This window comes from Hypanus sabinus, chromosome 8, assembly GCF_030144855.1.
Source record: "Hypanus sabinus isolate sHypSab1 chromosome 8, sHypSab1.hap1, whole genome shotgun sequence".
NCBI lineage: Eukaryota > Metazoa > Chordata > Chondrichthyes > Myliobatiformes > Dasyatidae > Hypanus > Hypanus sabinus.
In genome coordinates, this window is record NC_082713.1 from 137,775,813 (window position 1) to 137,795,152 (window position 19,340).

The following is a 19,340-nucleotide window of genomic DNA, read 5'->3' on the forward strand; positions in this document are numbered from 1 at the left end:
AAGCATTGTATGAAGGCTGTCCATTACACTGGACGACAAAGATTTTGTTTCCTGAATACTTTTGGATGTTTCTTATGGATTTCAGCATGCTGGAATCACCTGTAGTTATAATTGTGGCCAAGGTATCAGAGCAACCGGGATCCATCACTGCTGGCTGATTATTGTTGGGCACTTAAGTGAGAAGCCCAATACTCAGACACTGAGTATTACTGAAAATCGTCAACAAAACATTTTAAGCTTAGTTAAACTATTGCCAAGTGTCAGCACTGTTATGCAATTAAACCTATATATTCACTGGAAGTTAATTTCTTGGTTCTCCAAAATTCCTGTGTGATACAGGTAGTCTAACATATTTGTGTTCAGCTTCAAGTGGTCTGTCATAAACAAAAAAAAAATTCTGAGAAAGCATCACTTACAAAAAAATTTGTTGTCTAGTGTTATCTGTACTTGGTGTCTGCGCTGATTTTGTTCATTTACAGTCAATCAAAAGAATACGGCAATGTACAAACGTATAACTAGATGAATTCCTCTGTTGATCGCTTTTAGGATCTAATACATAGTTTTATAGTAGTGTTCTAATCTGTTCTGTATTTCATTTAAATACATAATATATTACTCAGTTTTTTAAAATACATTTTTAACTATCCATGAAATATTGGCTAATTGGGGCAGCCATTTAATTAGGCCAAAATGTACTAGTCCTGATGTGACCCAATTAGCTGGCATCTACTGTATTTCCTTCAGCTTCTAAAGGTTTTGTAATATACATGGCCCTATTTTTGCATGAACGCAAGAGTCATCTCTGACTATGAGTATTACAAAATAAGTCTGATAACAATGATGAATTTGTAAATGGATAATTAAAGAAAATATTATTTTGTAGTTAGATCCAAAGTAATAATAGGGCAGTAGAGAGAGCTGAGTATATTTCTGTACAGTTATTTTATAGACAGCTCACCATCAATGTCTACTCTTTGAAACTATTGCATTGTCAGATTTAATTGACTATTGGAAATATTTCATCTAATTGGGACACTTCTATTTCCTCTTTAGTGAGTGACTTACAAGAAGAAGGTAAAAATGCCATCAATGCTGCATTGTCACCTACACCTGCAGACGTTCACCCAGAGGATACCATGCTAGGTATTTAAGAAACCATTTTCCTTATTTTTTTATATAAATATCCACTGTTTACAATTAAAGTTCTTAAAATAATTTCTTCAATGTCTGATTGGTTTTCCTCCTTATAGTATCTTATAGTAGTGCAGACACCAAGTACAGATAACACTAGTGCTAGTATCATTTGTGCTAACATTTATGATAACTTAAAAACCTATGTTTCCTTTACACATGCAGTACTTTATTGTTGCCTTCCTTGTTGGCTCTGAAAATTATTCCATAATGAATTACGATTTATCTGACAAACACAACTATCTTGTTTACCTACTGCTGCTTATTTTTATTCACTTGGCTTCAATTATAGAGGAAAATGAAGAACGCACGATGATTGAGCCATATTCTAAGGAAGAAGCAAAGTTTAAAGAACTCGTAAAGGTAAAGTACCAGAATGAAATGTAATTCCAATATGTAACTATCAAAAACAGCATTTTCTTGTTTTAACTTTGGTTATTTTACAGCCATTCTGTAATGACTTGCAAAACTACAATATGTGATAAAATGTCCAGCACTGTAAATTGCCTGAGGATTCTTTGTTGTATAGCATAATTATTTCTCTTCGTATGACTGACTTCATCCATATGTTTTTGAGGAAGATTATCAATTTTTGTTGATAGAAAATGTTTTAGTTATCAGTATCATCAGCTTATCTTGATCAATTATGAAAGCTATTATGTATATTAGAAAATTGGCAAGAATGTAAGTTACATCTGCCATATCACATCACATTGATTGAATTTTTGGGTGTTACAGATGTGGTTTACAGAAAGCTGGGTCAAAAATACATACTCAAATTTTCAAATTGTATGTCTCTGCAATTTGAGGAAGACCTTGGGATGAATGTTTTTAGACAGAATAATTGGTGGTCTCGGAGGCATAAATTATTAAGGAGACTAATTACTATTATAGTCCAATGAAATTGATTTTGCAATTGTTTTCTCCGGCCTTTGTCGGTAATTTGAATGAAAGCATCAAGAAGTTTGGAGCTGACATAAAATGGTGGTGGAGCAATTAATCTTGATGAGAGTAAGAAACCACAGTGAGATCCTGGTACCATGGTGGACTTTATATGCATGGTTTCAAAGTAATGTTTATGTGGGAGGGAGGACTGGAAGTGAAGCTTCACACAGTTACCGATCTACAAACAGTGCTTTGATGCTATAATAAATGCCAACAAATGTTGGGGTTTATTTCTAAAGATGATCCTATGTATGATGAAGATGATGGTATGATTTCTCCTTTATCAAGAATGCTGTTATTACATTTGGTAACCTCACAGGTGGATGATTATAGTGATGCTAGGAAGAAATCAAAGTAAAGCCACCAAACTGAGGAATTGTTTAAAAGCCCTTAATTGTTGATAGTTAGACTGAAAGTATTTCAGTTTATTAGCTTTATACATTGTTTAATTTATGAAATAATTATTTAAACCCTCTTTAGGTTCTAATTGACTGGATTAATGATGTTCTTGTTGAAGAAAGAATAATAGTGAAGTCATTGGAAGAAGATCTTTATGATGGTCAGGTTCTGCAGAAATTGCTAGGTGAGAACAGCAATCGTAACATGAAAGTACTTTTTAGTGATGTAGAGATGAGCATTAAGTTATATCAGCCTGTCAGTTTTTGTCACTTTATTTTATACCTGTCATCTTGCCCTTTTCTTTTTAAATGATTTTTGTTCCAAACAGACAAATTATTACATATGCAAAATTCTGAAACTCAGCATGTCAGACAGCATCCACGGGAATGACGTCAGATGAATAGTTATCTTTTTAACACTCTTGCACAATGTGCATCATAGCCTTTGTATATTGAAGGTTCAGCATAAATTGCCATTCTGAAGATAATGTCAGACAAGAGAAAATCTGCAGATGCTGGAAGTCCAGATAACACACATAAAATGCTGGAGGAACTCAGCAGGCCTGGCAGCATCTATGGAAAAGAGTACAGTTGACGTTTCAGGCCGAGACCCTTCATCAGGGCAGTCCTGCTGAAGGGTCTTGGCCTGAAATGTTGGCTGTGCTCTTTTCTAAGACAATGTCCTGCAGTTTTTCAACTTTTCACTACAGTAAACCATATGACTGTTCAGGTATTTAACTGAAGAATTCCTGAGAGAATTGTTCAATTTCATAAGATCATTGCATCATAGCACCGATGGAGGCCATTTAGCCGGTTGTACATGTGTTGGTTAATAAAGACTAATCATTCCTGGACATTTGCTTCCTCATTTTTTGGCAACTTTTAAGTTCCTCAAATTGAAGTAGCTGCCAACTCCTTTTTAAAGTAGTGAAACCTACCATTTCTTGAGGTTAAGGACCTTTCTGAGAAGGGAAACTGGTTGCATTTGTGTCATTTGCCATCAGTGTTATTAATCCATGCAGAGGGGAGTTTTTCATCTCCATCAAACTTCATGAAAAGTATTAGTTCACTTCTTGATCATCACTGTTCCAAAGAAAACAACTGTGCTTTTTCCTGAGATCTGAAATTCTTTAACCTTGATAAACTGCTGGAAATTTTGGAACTTTATATACTTTGCAGGTTTCTGAAGTTTAATGACAAGAATAACTTAAATGAAACTTTTGATTAACTTGTATATGAATGAAGTGGCCCAAAAGGGTCCATTCTGTGCAGTACAGTTCTGATATAAAATGCTAACCTTTAAGAACAGAATTTAAATATGTGTGAATGCAAGTAATCCTAGTGCTTTATTTATCATGTTCTCATCTTGTCTTGGGTATAGCGATAAGTAGCTCTGGCTCAGCTGAACTTTTTAGATTTCTGCATCTAAAATGTGTACTGTCCTTCCATTTATATTTCTTTTCACCCCTCTCCTCCACAAAACACAAAATGCTCCTTTCCATATTAAACTCCATTTGACAGGCTGCTGTCCACTGTACTACCATGTGTCACTCTCATCATTTCTGTGGTTGTCTTTATTGTTGTTGTCGTTGCTTTCTCCGCCTTGAGTGCCCAGATTTGCTCCAGGTCTGCTGCTTTGCTTAAACCCTTTTTGATCAATACCTTCAAATCCTTCCATTCTTTGCTCTGTTTATGCACCTCCTTCTCAATTCCCCATGTTGTGAGTTTTCGATCTATCTGACATCCCATTCTTACCCTCCATTTAAGCTCAGTTCATGACTTGCAGCACCATCTTGGCTGATCGTGTGGCTATTCTGATTTCTTGTTTTGAAAACTGAAAAAAACATTTTGAATTACCTTTCTCATCCACCCACAGGAAAATGCTATCTAATTTGTGTTCAAATATCCAATTGTTACTCCTTTGCCTTTTTATTTCACACAGCAGTTGTGCATCTTAAACTTTGATCAAGTAAGTTTGTGTTGCAGGTACTTTTTGTGTTTGTGTTACTCTGCCATTTATTTCACCCCCTTGCTAAAATAAATGGCAGAGTAAATGGGAAGAATACCATTTAAAACTATAATAGCATATTGTAGTGGTGTGCTACACACAGCGCTGGAATAGCAACACGCAGACGGTGAGTTGCAGTTGTGTAAAAGATTTATTCAAACTTTGCAGCCTCGCTTTTAAGCCTTCCCGTTTCCGCCCTCCCTGAGCGGGAATGCTGTAGGGGGCACATATTCACAGTCCCTTCCCACGTGCAGGCTTTTCCCCTTGCTGGTGAAGAAGACCTGGTGCCCTTTTTGGGGCCGGCCTCTCTGCTGGCTTGTGCCATTTTGTGAGCCGGTTCGAGTGCGCTGGAAAGTGGGTCATCACAATATCAATAAATAGTCAATTCAAAACAGAATATAATAATTGCAGTTGTTGAAGAAAGCCACCGCATTGCAGCCAAAGGTTTCTGGAAAAAGCAGCTTGCAAGCAGGAATTAAGCCTGGAATTAACAGAAGGTATTATAAATTATTAAGCTAATAATATTTTTGAGCAAACATATTTATGGAACTTTCCACTTAAAATCTTAATATTTTTTGTGCATGTTCATTATGGATTGTCTGCTTTACATAATTTCTACCATTGTTAAACTGTAATGTTAGATGGTATTGCATATTGGTTTACATTGAAGTCAGTACTTGCAGTTTAATTTATTTTTGAATATTCGGAAACATTATCTTTTAATCTCTTTCTTTCCTTATGCAGAAAAACTTGCAGGTCGTAAACTGAATGTTGCTGAAGTGACACAGTCTGAAATAGGGCAGAAGCAGAAACTTCAGACAGTGCTGGAATCTGTAAATAATCTACTTCGACCTCAAGGGTGGGCAATCAAATGGAGTGTTGATTGTGAGTGTGAAGTTGTTAAATTTGACTTTACATCCATACAAAATTTTTAGACCTTTGGTCACTGAGGTAGTTCTGAATTGATGCAAATTTTACACTTTGGCACATTTGTTCAGTTTTCCAGTGGATGAACTTTGAGATTAAAATATCTAACTTTTATGCAATACAATCAAATATGTATATTTTATATTTCTTGTAAATTGTAGTTTAAATTGGATTCAGAGAAAATAAAAGGGAAATTGTAAATGTAATTTGTTATGCCCACAAAGTACTGTCCTTTCTAACAATTAATGACATTTTGTGTATTGAAGTACACACGTGGAATATTACTAAATGCAGAATTTACATCAGCTTTTCAAAGTCAATGCTGATTAATTCGGTTAAAGCTTCATAATTTCTTGCTTATTAAGTCAGTGAGAAATATTATTCTATTTTAAGGAGAAACTTCTGTTTTTACTTTTACTGAGATTGCCTGTTTTATATATAAAATAAAATAGCTAATTAAAATACGTAGTTCAAAATAACAGAAATGAAAAAAGAGGTGAGGTAGTTCAATGTCCATTTAGAAATTGGATGGCAGAAGGGGAAAAAGCTGTTCCTGAATCACTGAGTGTGAGCCTTCAGGTTTCTGCACCTCCTTCCCAGTGGTAACAGTGTGAATAGGGCATGTCCTGCATGGTGGACATCCTTTAGGATGGATGCTACCTTCCTAAGACACTGCTCCTTAAGGATGTTGTGGATACTATGGAGGCTGGTACCCATGATGGAACTTCCTATGTCTTATTTCGATCTTGTGCAGATGGTGATACTGTGCACTCCATGGTACATTTGTAGAAGTTTTGAAATGTTTTAGTTGACCAACAAAATCTCCTCAAGCTCCTAATGAAATAAAGCCACTGTCTTGTCACCTTTATAGCTGCAACAATACGTTAGAATCAGGTTAGGTCCTCAGAGATATTGACCCCCAGGAACTTGAAATTGCTCACTCTCTCCACTTTTGATCCCTCTGAGGATTGGTTTGTGCTCCCTCGTCTTAACCTTCCTGAAGTCCCCAATCAGCTCTTTGATCCTGCTGACATTTAGCACAAGGTTGTTGCTGTGTCGCACTGTATGACATTGGCCTGAGGTGGAATGTACGGCGCTATCAAAATGATTGCTGATATCTCCTGTGGCAGGTAAAACAGCCAGCTTTTATCTGCAAGGTACTCCAAGTCTGGTGAACAATATTGGGACATCACCCACATATTAGTACACCACCAGGTGTTGATCATGAGGCAGACGCCTCTACCTCTGCTTTTGAGAGACTCAACCACCCTGTCTTGACAATGTATTGCAAACCCATCTATTTGAATCACTGTGTTTGGCACGGAATGGATTAGCCAAGATTCTGTAAAATAAAGGACACATGAGGTCCTAGCGTCCCTCTGATGCAGCACCCTAGCTCTGAGATTGTCTGTCTTATTTTACAGAGACTCTACGTTTGTCAGCAAGATAGTTGGTATTGGGAGTTAAAAATCTCCTTTTTATTATAAACACGTCATCAGACCAGCACATCGATCCCTCTTTTGCCGGCTGCTTCTTAAAGGGATGGTGTGCCGGCTACAGTCTGGTCTATTTATGTTTTAACCAGTTATAGATTGTTCATTCACATTAAAACTTCACTGACTGTACACAACATAGATGGATTTATGGTCCTTAGCAGTGGCAGGCTAAAATGAGAATATTTGACTATTTCCATTGTTTTCAATGAGAGCTGCTGTTTTCGGGTCATCCATGTTGACGGCCTGGAAGTAGCTAGGTAGATTGATTAGATCGGAAAGGGAGCAGCATTGGTAGCATATACCATTGTGCCAAGTGACCCATTTATCTTTTATAACCTAATGTGGCACAGTTATATAATTGAGTTTGAGCTCTTGAAAACTAAATTTGTTGATTGTAATAAAATTATCATTTTCTTTTGTAGCAATCCACACAAAAAACACAGTGGCCATTCTTCACCTTCTTGTGGCTTTGGCCATGCACTTTCGAGCCCCTGTTAGATTACCAGAACATGTCGCTGTGCAGTTAGTGGTTGTACGGGTAAGTGAAACTTCAAATTTTAAACATTGTGAGGTAGTTATTGATTCTATGCTATTAGACTTGTTTGGCTTAGAAATTTTAATATATCAAAAAGATGGGGAGTAATGAGCAAGATGTTAGAAGGAAATGTCAGTTTTTTTGAAAATACTGAAAGTTTCTTCACTTGGGATTAAAGGAATGAAAATTTTGCAGCAATTTCTGAACTTGTAATAAGAAAAATAAACATGCAGGTAGCACTTGAAAATTGTTTACAAGGTAAAACTAAGGGAAATATGAGCAACTCACACAAAAAGCTGGTGGAATGCAGCAGACCAGGCAGCATCTGTAGGAAGAAGTACAATCAACGTTTCGGGCTGAGACCTTTCTAAGAGAAATATGAGCAACTCACACAAAAAGCTGGTGGAACGCAGCAGACCAGGCAGCATCTGTAGGAAGAAGTACAATCAACTTTTCGGGCTGAGACCTTTTGTCAGGACTGTCTCAGCCTGAAACGTCGAATGCACTTCTTCCTATAGATGCTACCTGGCCTGCTGTATTCCACTAGCTTTTTGTGTGTGTTGCTTGAATTCCCAGCATCTGCAGATGTCCTTGTGTCTAAGGGAAATATGGTTAGCTTTATTCAGTGGAGATCTGTATTTTGCAAAATCAGTTTGATTTCTGTCGTGCATCTCGCTTGCAAGAAAAATTGAAGGAATTTTTGCTAGAAATTAATCTAAGTAGAGAGGCACGTTAGTGCAGTGGTTAGCTTAATGCTTTACTGTACCAGTGACCCAGGTTCAATTCATGCCCCATTCTGGAAAGAGTTTGTACGATCTCCTCGTAACCGTGTGGGTTTCTTCTGGGTGCTTCAGTTTCCTCCCACAGTCCAAAGATGTGCTGGTTGGCAGGCTAATTGGTCATTGTAAATTGTCCTGTAATTAGGCGAGGGTTAAATAGGGAGTTGCTATGTGGCATAGCACAATAAATAAAATAAAAATGAAGAAAGGTATAGGTATTTAGATAATGGCCTTTTTTGTTCAGGGCTAGCCTTGAAACCACCCCACCACAATTAATTCACTGAACTTGTTTTACATCTATTTCTATTGTATCTTCACTTCCTATCTTTGATATATATTAGAAAAAAGATGTAAATACATTTTATTGTCTGGTTTGTCTATTAATTCATTTTGACTGCTTCAGAGCATTATTTCCTTCTGCATCTATTTGATTATGATCTGCTGCAGTCCTCCTCTCACCTTATATTTTCATTGACTTTTAGGGTGATTTCACTCAATTATTTTCCCTGATCAGGCTGTCAGAGAGATGTTCAGAGAGATCTTATTGTTTTTTTGGAGGCATGCAGGCAGGCAATCATGCTGAAGCAGAGCTTCTTTATTTACAATCTTCTAGTCAGGGTAGACCCCTCTCTCCAGCACCCCCATCTGTCTGTTTCCCCCTCCCTCTCTGCCCCTGTGTCTACCTGTCTCTCAATCTGACTTGATAAAGATATCATTATTAATTTTAATAAACAACCAACTAATGTATAGGTGTGTTCTGCAGACAAAGATTTCCAAATTTTTGAAGAGTTTGGAATCAAACCAAATAACCCAAGTAGCAATTTTGCCATGCTCCCAAGATCAAGTTAAGCTGAACAGAATAACATAAATTGAATATCAGTATCGTTTACCAACAAGTTCCATCATCTATTCTTGCTTTGCACCTTTTACAGAATTTTACCTTCACAAAGCCACTTACTAATACAATGTGAGTGGTTTTGTGGAAAAAAGAAACTAGTTGATTGTTCAAAATTTTGCATAGCTACATAGGGCATTTTTAAACATCTAAAACTGAGTTTCTCTAAGGCGGACACGTGGAGAACTGGCAAAGTAGCTCTTTCTGTATATATCTTATAAAAATTTGAGTTAGCTAATATTCTGTTAAGGATATTAGTTATCAGAATGTGATGGTGGTTCCTGGGTTTATAGTATGAAGTCCTGCAGCAGGGGTTAACTGCAATCAATGGTTCCCACGATTCTTTCTACAGTTTCTTTATTTTAGTTTTTTCGCTGCTTATTGGTACGTTGTTCTCCCTGGCACGCTGCCCTATATGAGAACAACATGGTAGCATAGTGGTTAGCACAAAGTTTTACAGTACGGGCCACCCTGGTTCACTTCCCACCGCTGCCTGTAAGGAGTTTGTATGTTCTTCCTTTGGCCACATGTGTTTCCTCCAGGTGCTCTGGTTTCCTCCCACAGTCTAAAGACGTACTGTTTGGTAAGTTAATTGGTAATTGTAAATTGTCCTGTGATTAGTCTAGCATTAAATTGGGGGATTGTTGGGCGGTGTGTCTCAAAGGACTCGGAATAGCCAAATCCACGCTGTATCTCAATAAATAAATATTACCAAGCAAATTAAGTTTATTAGATTAACTTTGCCTTTTCCCAGCATTCCCAACAGGTTTTTATAACTTAAATACTTTACTTATTAATTGTTAAATGTTTTTATAAGTATTTCTGAAAAATTCTTCATTTATTGCCCATCATTTATTGTTCTTGAGAAGTTGGTGGAGAGCCAATGTCATTAGACAATAGGTGCAGGAGTAGGCCATTCAGCCCTTCGACCCAGCACTACCATTCAATGTGATCATGGCTGATCATCCACAATCAGTACCCCGTTCCTGTCTTCTCCCCATATCCCTTGACTCCGCTATCTTTAAGAGCTCTATCTAACTCTTTCTTGAAAGCATCCAGAGAATTGGCCTCCACTGCCTTCTGAGGCAGAGCATTCCATAGATCCACAACTCTCTGGGTGAAAAAGTTTTTCCTGAATGTCTTGAGCCATTGCAGTTCCTTCTGATAAGTTCCCGTAATTCTACTGAAAGTTTTAGAATTTAGACACATTGATGTGATTTGAGAGGTCCTGAACATGAAAGCATTTAGAGATGCTTGTTGCTTGTGTTCTCCCTGAGGGAGATACTCACAGGTTTGGGATAGCTACAGTACCGTTTTGTGGATGTAACGCACTGGACCATTGTGTGCCAATGACAGTGAGAGTTAACACAATTGCTGGATAGTTCATTTCCCCTTCCTTTCCTTCAGACCTAAGGCTAATGGTAATTCTAATCCCTCAACCAGCCACTTGACTTTGATTACCTAACTTATTATCGACTGAGTTTGATAATTTACTTGTTAGAGAGGGAACTGGAGACATGTATAGTATCACTCAATGTTTTAATTGATGTTTGAAGATACATTTTCTTCATTATTTGCACTGATGTTGCTTAATTGTGTTTAGTGTTTTTGTTGCATGTAAAATTGAAGCACACACCAAACCCAAGTGATAACAGTCAATTCCGACTAGATTCAATATGTTTTTGATGTACTTGATCCAATCTGAACTTGATGCATATAATTTTGTCCTTTCTAGATTGGCTTAGATACTCTGGCTCTAAAATGAAACTACATTGAGAAACAGAACTACTTTGTTTTTGTGCTATCTGCTCCTTCCTAGATCTATGAAGATGATCGGTCCTATCACACTCCACAATACTGATACTTCACACATTTATTTATAAAGAACTAACCTTTTCTGACCAAATGGCAAGAACATGTTACATTCCTAACCTGAACCTGACATGCACACACGCAGTTATGACCCAAGCTGTGAAACCGGAATCCAGTTGTTTTTATTGCATAATTATCCACCTGCAGACAAAACAAAATTGATTATATTATGGGCATAAAGTGAATATCTAAATGGCTAATTGCTTTTTATTCTGAATAGTTGACTTTTTCTATGGTTTCAGAAGAGAGAAGGGATACTTCACACATCCCACATTACAGAGGAGTTGACCAGCACTACAGAGTAAGTTTATTTCAACCATGAATCAAACAAACTGTACAGCTGAAGGGAAATAAAGCAATGTGTACTATTAATTCCAGATGTTTTTAGAACAGATTCATTGTTAAATATTTATGAAAACTTCCCAGGTATGGTCATTTTCTCTGGAGTGTTTGCTTTCCTGTTTCTCCTAATGAATTTATCATTTCCACCAACCAGCCCACGCTGAAGAGCTGAAATTTGATCTAAGACAAAAATCAGTCTGGGAGGCAACATGCTCTCAGTGTGCAAGCTGCTGAATGTATAATGTACATACCTTTTCCAGATGACATTTAAAATTTCATTACCCAGATTCTGTGTGGTTTCTTCCAGAGACAATCTCAGCTGGTTCTCACATGTGACTAATGGATCTGGGCTTGTTTGGAATTGAAATAATTACTCATGATGCTTTTGCAGCAAGAAAATATGCCATCATTCTGGCTGCATTCTGGAAGAAATGGTGACAGGTGTATTATTAGGTGGCCAGATTATGAAGATGGGTGTGAAACTTCAGTATTAGCTTTTTGCTAAACTCAGAATTAACTTTCCTCCTGGGTTTAATTTTCACAAGTAACTGTGCATTAACTCTGGAGCACTATCATTTGTCTCACACCCATTCTGTTGGCTTAACCATGTCTATTAAAAAAGTTGAAGTTATTTGTAAGAAAGCTGCTTCTGTCACTATAAAATTTATTTTAGAATTGTTTGGCAGCATATGCAGTGAATGCCGGTTAATTGGGGCAGCTGCTTATTTGAGACAACTGAAAGAACGAAAGCTAATCGAGAATTTAGCCATGATTCCCTTTGTTTATTTGGGACTTTATGCTGCTTAATTGAGACGGGAGACAATTGGCAAAAAGCTTCCAACTAGCATCTGTCACATGCACATGCGTGGCTGTTAGCTACTACAGCATGCTTTGAATGAACAGTTTTTAAATAGTGTCTGTTGCCTGTGTCACTGATAGTTGGCGAGAGATAAGGAGTAAGATAATTCAGAACTGTTGCTCACAGTGGTTTCAAGTATTCAGGTTTGGAGATGCCAGAAACAGGAGTGAAAACGAAACAATTTCAATACTTCAGCAAGTTAGGAACCACAAAGAATTTGAAGGTATCAGCAATTGTCTTGAAGGTGAAAATGAAAATGAAGATCTGGAGGATGCAGTTGCCTAAAGCATTGTATGAAGGCATTGTACTAGGTGTCTGCGTTGATTTTGGTCACTTACAGTCAATCAAAAGAACCTGGCAGCATACACTGTATGAATTCCTCTGTTGATTGCTATTAGGAACTAATATATAGTTTATAGTACCATAGTCGTATTGATAGTTTTAAAAATTTGTTCTGTAATTCATTTAAATACATAATTTGTTACTCAATTAAACAGTAGTATGTCTCTTTATATCTTTTTAATCTACTTCCATGAAACTTCAAATGGTTGGATCATGCCTTCATTGGGCCAAAATGGTCCTGAAGTGTTCCAATTAACTGGAATCCACTGTACTATTGTTTTGTTGCTTTGAGAATAATATGATGTAAACTCTTTTACAATTGGATCTGTTTATAATTTTTCTTTATATAGTATAGTATTAATAAAATTCTCAGAAATTTCATTAATTCAACCTTTTTGTAATGAGGAAAAATGTTAAAACAGTTGAGTTTAATTATTAACTTTTGTTTTTTATATTGCAGGATGATGATGGGGAGGTTTGGTAAGTAAATAGCTGAACAGTTACTGTTACACCTATTATTGAAAAACATATATAAAATGATATTGTACCTTTAAGAAGACGTTCTTTTCCTATGTTGAAGTTTAAGATGGTGTGTACAGTACCACCCAAATCAAAGAAGTATGTCATCTTGAATATCTTGCAGATGGAGCAAGCTAGGCCAAACATAGTCTAAGCAGTTAATAGATTATGCATAAATGCATCACAAGTTGCGTGTAGACCCGACTGGTCTGGTGATTTTGCAATCTGGTCCTTTCCAATATGTATGAATCTGACATTCAATTTTTTAGAAGCGCTGAGAGTTTACTGGCTCATTTATTAATTTTAAGTGTGACCCTGGAGTCTCGAGCAGGGTGTGTACTTGAGCCAGTGTTGTGGTACCGAACATGAGAGGTCAGGAAAGTGTTTGCTATCAGAGCTGAGATCCAGAGTGTGAGAATGTTTCCTGGTCTCTCCACTACGGAATTAGGAAGTACGGGAAATAGACAGAGATTCGTTTGGAGCAGTGTGATTGCCATATTTTGACCTAAGCAGCATCTTGTGAAAGTTTCTACTGGGAATAACAGGTTTAGAGACTGTAAATATATAGATTCAGGTAATTCAGAGGTCCAACCAACCTTGTTGTGATTTTCTCTTTTTTTCATTGACTTTTGTGGCCATGCAGTTTGCCAATGTGCTGCTGGAAGATGCATTTGAATGAACAGTAGATGCTCATTAGTACTTGTGCAAAACAATGTATATCACAACACGAATCAGTGATATTCTGATCTGGCACCCAACACCATGCTTTAATTTGTCAACTTACAAAAAATAGGACATTAGTCATATTGCTTTAAAGTTCGTAATATCCGCCATCCAGAGCTTTTTTTTTGCTGTATTAAAGCACAGGCATATGTTTTCCTTGTTTTCATGACTTTTCCTGGATACTTCAAAGAAAGAACTGACACAATGTTTGTAGAAGCATGTTTTCAGGCTCTAAAAATGTAGTTTTATATTTCCAGCAAGATTGAAGGTTCAGTCCATCAAATCTGTGCGAGCTGTAAAAGCAATCCAATCTATGCCATTCACCCTCTTATTTCACAAATACCTGTTCTCATTCTTAACTCCACAAATCTTCTGCCACCCTTCAAAGCTATTTACAGGGTCAATTAACCAGCACATCTATGGGACATGAGAGGAAACCAGAAAATGTGCACTACAAGGACAATGTGCAAACTCTGTGTGCAGCAGTGGAGATCAGGATCAGAAATGCAGTCTTCCACCACCCCCCCCCCCACCCCCAAAAACCTTTTTGTAAAGACAAAAAGGTGGAGGAGTTTTTTTTTTAAATTTCAGCTCTCTATTGCAATGCCAACCTTTAATAAAAGGGTGCATTTGAACCAGAGGGTGCCTTTGCTGGAGTAAGTAGTGAGGAAATTACATTTAGGTTTGTGATTTATTGTGAGAATATATGAATTGCATTGTCATTTATTATTCCAGAACGGGATGCATTCGATACACTGTTTGACCATGCTCCTGATAAACTCAGTGTTGTTAAGAAGGTAAATTTCAAATCAAGTTTTGAAAAATCTTTTAGACTGTGCTATCAACAATTTGAAGAAAATGTAATGATGCATGATTTCTAATGTAGAGTTAAAACATATGACTCTTGGGTCAAATATTCTGTGCACAGAAGGGCAGTGTTAAATGTAATGCCAGTGCTGAAGGTTTTCAGTTGGAACCAATCACTATAATCCTTTTAACTTTTCATTTCTCTGCTGCGTCATTTTATATTCTTTCCTTTTTAAATACTTGCCTCATTTTCTTTTTGGCACTGCTTGCTCGTGCTTCATGTTCTGAAAGCCCATTGTGTGGATAGTAATGTTAATACTGTTGTTTGTTCTTGTACTAATATTCCTCAATCTCTGCTTCCTTAATAATTTACTACTTTTTAAATAATTTGAACATTTAAATTGATTTCAAACAAATAGTTGAGATCAAAACAGAAAACATTTCCGTTGCTGATATAGTATCAAAACCACCTACCTTAAGTGATTTACTAAGGGCAGTTTTTTTATGTTTTAAGATTTTTGTTTGGTCTAATAATGGTTAACGTTCATTAAAAGCAAAAGCTGGTGCTATTGAGTTTTTATACAGCTCATTATACTGCTTGACCAATTTTGCTTATCATCATTGGGTGCATCTTCGCTGACAGTGCACAGTAACTTGACACACATTTACTATTTATTATTTTAGCTCTAAGTACATGGCTAATTTCATGCCCTTTTGCTCTCACTCCCTCTTCTTTGTACCCACCTTCCACATTACCAGTCTTCTATGTTCAACAGACCATTTTCTGTAAATTCTGATACTGATATCAGCATATCTTTTCTGCTTTCATTGATACTTTTCCCTTCAGTTAATCCACAGTCCTCTTCATACCATACCTACTGAAAATGTACAGCTAAGTGCCTTCTCAATCCCAGGAACTGACCTCCTATTCCAGTAAAGCTGAACCTGATCTTGAAGGACAGCACCACCTGTTCTGATGAAGAACATTGCAACCGTGTAGATGAATACTGATTTCACAACTTCAGATTATCACCTATTCTGACATTGTACCTTACATTTTTTAGTATTCCATTATTTATTGTTTTCATTCTCTCTGGTAATGTCAGATTGCACTTGTATTCTCCTATTTACACCTTTCCAGAGTACTGGTTCCATCATCACTTTCATCATTTAATTTCTCTAGTTCCCTACCATACAGTACATCTTCCCTTTTGCTCTCTCAGCAACTTCCTCTGCTCCCACCCACACTTATATCCCCCACCAATTACTGCCACATTCTTTGCAATTTATCCCAGTTTATTTTTCCCAGTTTTGATAAAAGGGCATTGATTTGAAATATTAATTCTGCCTCTGTCCGCACATACTTCCTAGCTTGATTTGATTTATTTCTTATATCCAAGAGAGTAGAAATCTTATGTTGTGTCTCCTTTGCAATGTACAAGTAATAAAGAAGGGAAATGTGGGAGGATATTGCCCAAACACTAAGATTGTATACATACAATCAGATACACAGTCAGATCAATGAAGTCAGATATGCAATCAGAGCAATGTTGGTTATTTCCAAATTAAAATTCTATTTTCTACAAGTTGCGTTGCAGAGCAATGATTTAATTTTTATCATTTTATTTTCCCAGTCGCTCATCACCTTTGTGAATAAACATCTAAACAAACTCAACTTGGAAGTAACAGAACTGGAGACACAGGTAGAAATGTTATGTTTCAGAAAGCTGTACAAAGAAAGCAATTGATTACTTGTTTGGAACCCTTGCCTCTGATGAAGGACACGTTATGCATGATTCCTTCAGTAATAGAAAATGTTTCTATTTATGTTTCATATCTATTTATGCTTCAGCTTCTCAGCTGATCAACTTCTTTGTCGAACATCACTAGTGGAAGCACTGGAAGTTGTACAAGCGCAGAATATACTCTTGGTGGGGGATCTCAGTATCCATCACTAAGCGAGGTTTGGTGGCACTGTGTGTGGAAGATACATCTGCTTGTGATAGCATTTGTGACCACAGCACAGTCTTAATGAAATAAAGCCCGTCTTCACATTGACGATGCCCTCCATTCTGTTGTGTGGCACAGATCTTGCAGCACAAAACTAGGACAATTATCAGCAGCAGGCTTGTACTCCATCACAGTGTATTTTATTATTACCCTTGCTCTGTCATTGTTGTCAAGCCAGGGGTTCTGAAGGGCATGCTGCAGAAGGACATGAGGGGGGCAGTACCAAGTGTACCTAACAGTGATGGAAGTGCTCTACGATTATATACTGGGATACCTAAAAGTATTATAGAGCTTTGTGCTCTCACAGCTAAAAGATCACATTAAGCTTTGACGTCTAGCAACATCATGTTGATGGGCAGTTAAAGCACGAGAGAAAAGAGCATCCTTATTTTCACTGATGGCAAGGCCAAGCAAGTGAGTGTAAAAGAAAAGACTGAAGCACTTACAACCACATTCACCCAGAAGTGTTGAGTGGAAGACTTAACTCAGTTAATTCCTGACATCCCCACCATCATCTAGGCTAGTCTTTGGCTAATCTGTTTTTCTCCAAGCAATGCCAAGAAATAACTAAGAGCACTGGGTACTTACTGTAAAGATTGGGATAAAACAACATCCCAATACAATACTGAAGTTTAAAAGCACAAAGTAAAGTTTTTCATCAGAGTGTATACATATCCCCACATACAACCCTGAGATTCTTTTTCCTGCGGGCATACTCAGCAAATCTAACCCTCACTGTTAAACAGGATCAATGAACAACAAATTGCAAATGCAAATATAAATAAATAGCAATGAATAATAAGTATGAAATAATGAGATAAAGAGTCCTTAAAGTGAGACCATTGGTTGTTGGAAATCAGAAATAAAATGAGTGTAGTTATCCCCTTTTGTTCAAGAGCCTGATGGTTGAGGGGTAGTAACTTCATGAACCTGGTGGTGTGAGTCCTGAGGCACTTGTACCTTCTACCTGATGGCAGCAGCGAGAAAAGAGCATGGCTTGAATGGTGAAGATCTTTTATGGAAGCTGGTTTTGAGAACTCGCCAAACTCATCCAAGGCAGTTATATTACTGTATTCTGCCCAACAACATGGAAGGCTTTATGATCATTTCACAAAAAAAAAGGACAATTGCAATCCACTTTCCGTCAATGGCAAAGTGATGGAAGGTCTCATGGACGATCTGCAGGTGCCAACTTCCGCCTGAGAAGCGACTTGGATCTGCTCCATTTTGCCTGCTGTCACAATAGGTCCACAGCTGATGCCATTTCACTGGCTCTTCACTTAACCCTAGAACATCTGGTCAGAGAAGATGCACGTAGCAGGACGCTCTTCATTGACTACAGCTCAGTATTCAATGCTATCAACCCCCCAAAATTGATTAATAAGCTTCAAGACATTGGCCGCAATACCTCCTTATCAGTTTGATTTGCACACAACATCTCCTCCACAATCTCCATTAGCACAAGTGTGCCACAAGGCTGTGTACTTAGAACCCTGCTCTACTTGGTTTATACTTATGAATGTGAGGCTAAGCAGAGCTCCAATGTCATATTTAAGTTTGCCGATGACACCACTGTCACTGGCCGAATCAAGGTGATGACACATCAGTAGATAGGAGAGTGTCTGAAAATCTGGCTGTCTGGTGACATAACAACCTCTCACTCAATGTCAGCAATAACAAGGAGCTGATTACTGACTTGATGAGGAGGAAACGGGAGGTCCATGAGTCAGTCCTCAGCGGGGGGATCAGAGGTGAAGAGGGTATGCAGCTTTAAATTCCTTGGTGCCATCATTACAGAGGACCTCTCCTGGGTCCAGCACGTAAGTGCCATTATGAAGAAAGAACATCAGCATCTCTACTTCCTTAGAACATGATGTCTTAAACTTTGATAAACTTATATAGATGTGTTGTGGGGAGTATATTGTCTGGATACATCATGGCCTGGTATGGAAACACCAATGCCCTTGAATGGAAAATGCTACACAAAGTAGTGGATATGGCCCAGTCCATCACGAGTAAAGCCCTCTCCACCATTGAGCACATCGTTACAGAGTGCTGTCGCAGAAAAGCAGCATCCATCATCAAATTCCGTCACTATTCAGGCCATGCTCTCTTCTTGTGGTTGCCATCAGGAAGAAGGTACAGGAGCCTCAGGACCCACACTGCCAGGTTTAGGAACAGCTATTACCCTTCAACCATCAGGCTCTTGAACCAGAGGGGATTACTTTACTCAGCTTCACTTGCCCCATCACTGAACTGTACTCACAACCTATAGACTTATTTTCAAGAACTCTTCATCTCATGTTCTTGATATTTAGTGCTTATTTATTATTATTGTTATTATTTATTTTGCATTTGCAACGTTTGTGGTCTTTAGCACATTGTCTGTTTCTCCTATTGGGCACAGTCTTTCATTGATTCTATTGTGTTTCTTGGTTTTACTGTGTATGCCTGCAAGAAAATTGTTTCAGAATAACAGTGTTTTTGCTACGGTAGTGTAATGGTTAGCACGATGCTACTATGAGTTGGAGTTCCGGAGTTTGGAATTCAAATCTGGTGCCGTTCTGTCAGGAATACATCATCTCCATGGAATGCGTGGATTTCCTCCGGGTACTCTGGTTTCCTCTCACGGTCCAAAGACATACCAGTCAGGTTACTTGGTCATTGTAGACTTTTCCGTGATTAGGTTAGG

At 37.7% G+C, this 19,340-nt stretch overlaps 1 protein-coding gene across 4 annotated transcripts in view; it reads left to right on the forward strand.

The window, feature by feature from the left end:
- parvb (parvin, beta) overlaps window positions 1-19,340 on the forward strand; it is a 69,818-nt gene that overhangs the window by 32,387 nt on the left and 18,091 nt on the right. For all 4 annotated transcript variants that reach the window (XM_059977960.1, XM_059977961.1, XM_059977964.1 and 1 more), the window contains 9 exons: window positions 1,054-1,143; window positions 1,484-1,554; window positions 2,617-2,719; window positions 5,287-5,427; window positions 7,388-7,503; window positions 11,289-11,347; window positions 13,050-13,069; window positions 14,567-14,628; window positions 16,273-16,341. In XM_059977960.1, coding sequence (XP_059833943.1) covers window positions 1,054-1,143; window positions 1,484-1,554; window positions 2,617-2,719; window positions 5,287-5,427; window positions 7,388-7,503; window positions 11,289-11,347; window positions 13,050-13,069; window positions 14,567-14,628; window positions 16,273-16,341 — 731 coding nt within the window. The remainder of the gene's footprint in view (window positions 1-1,053; window positions 1,144-1,483; window positions 1,555-2,616; window positions 2,720-5,286; window positions 5,428-7,387; window positions 7,504-11,288; window positions 11,348-13,049; window positions 13,070-14,566; window positions 14,629-16,272; window positions 16,342-19,340) is intronic.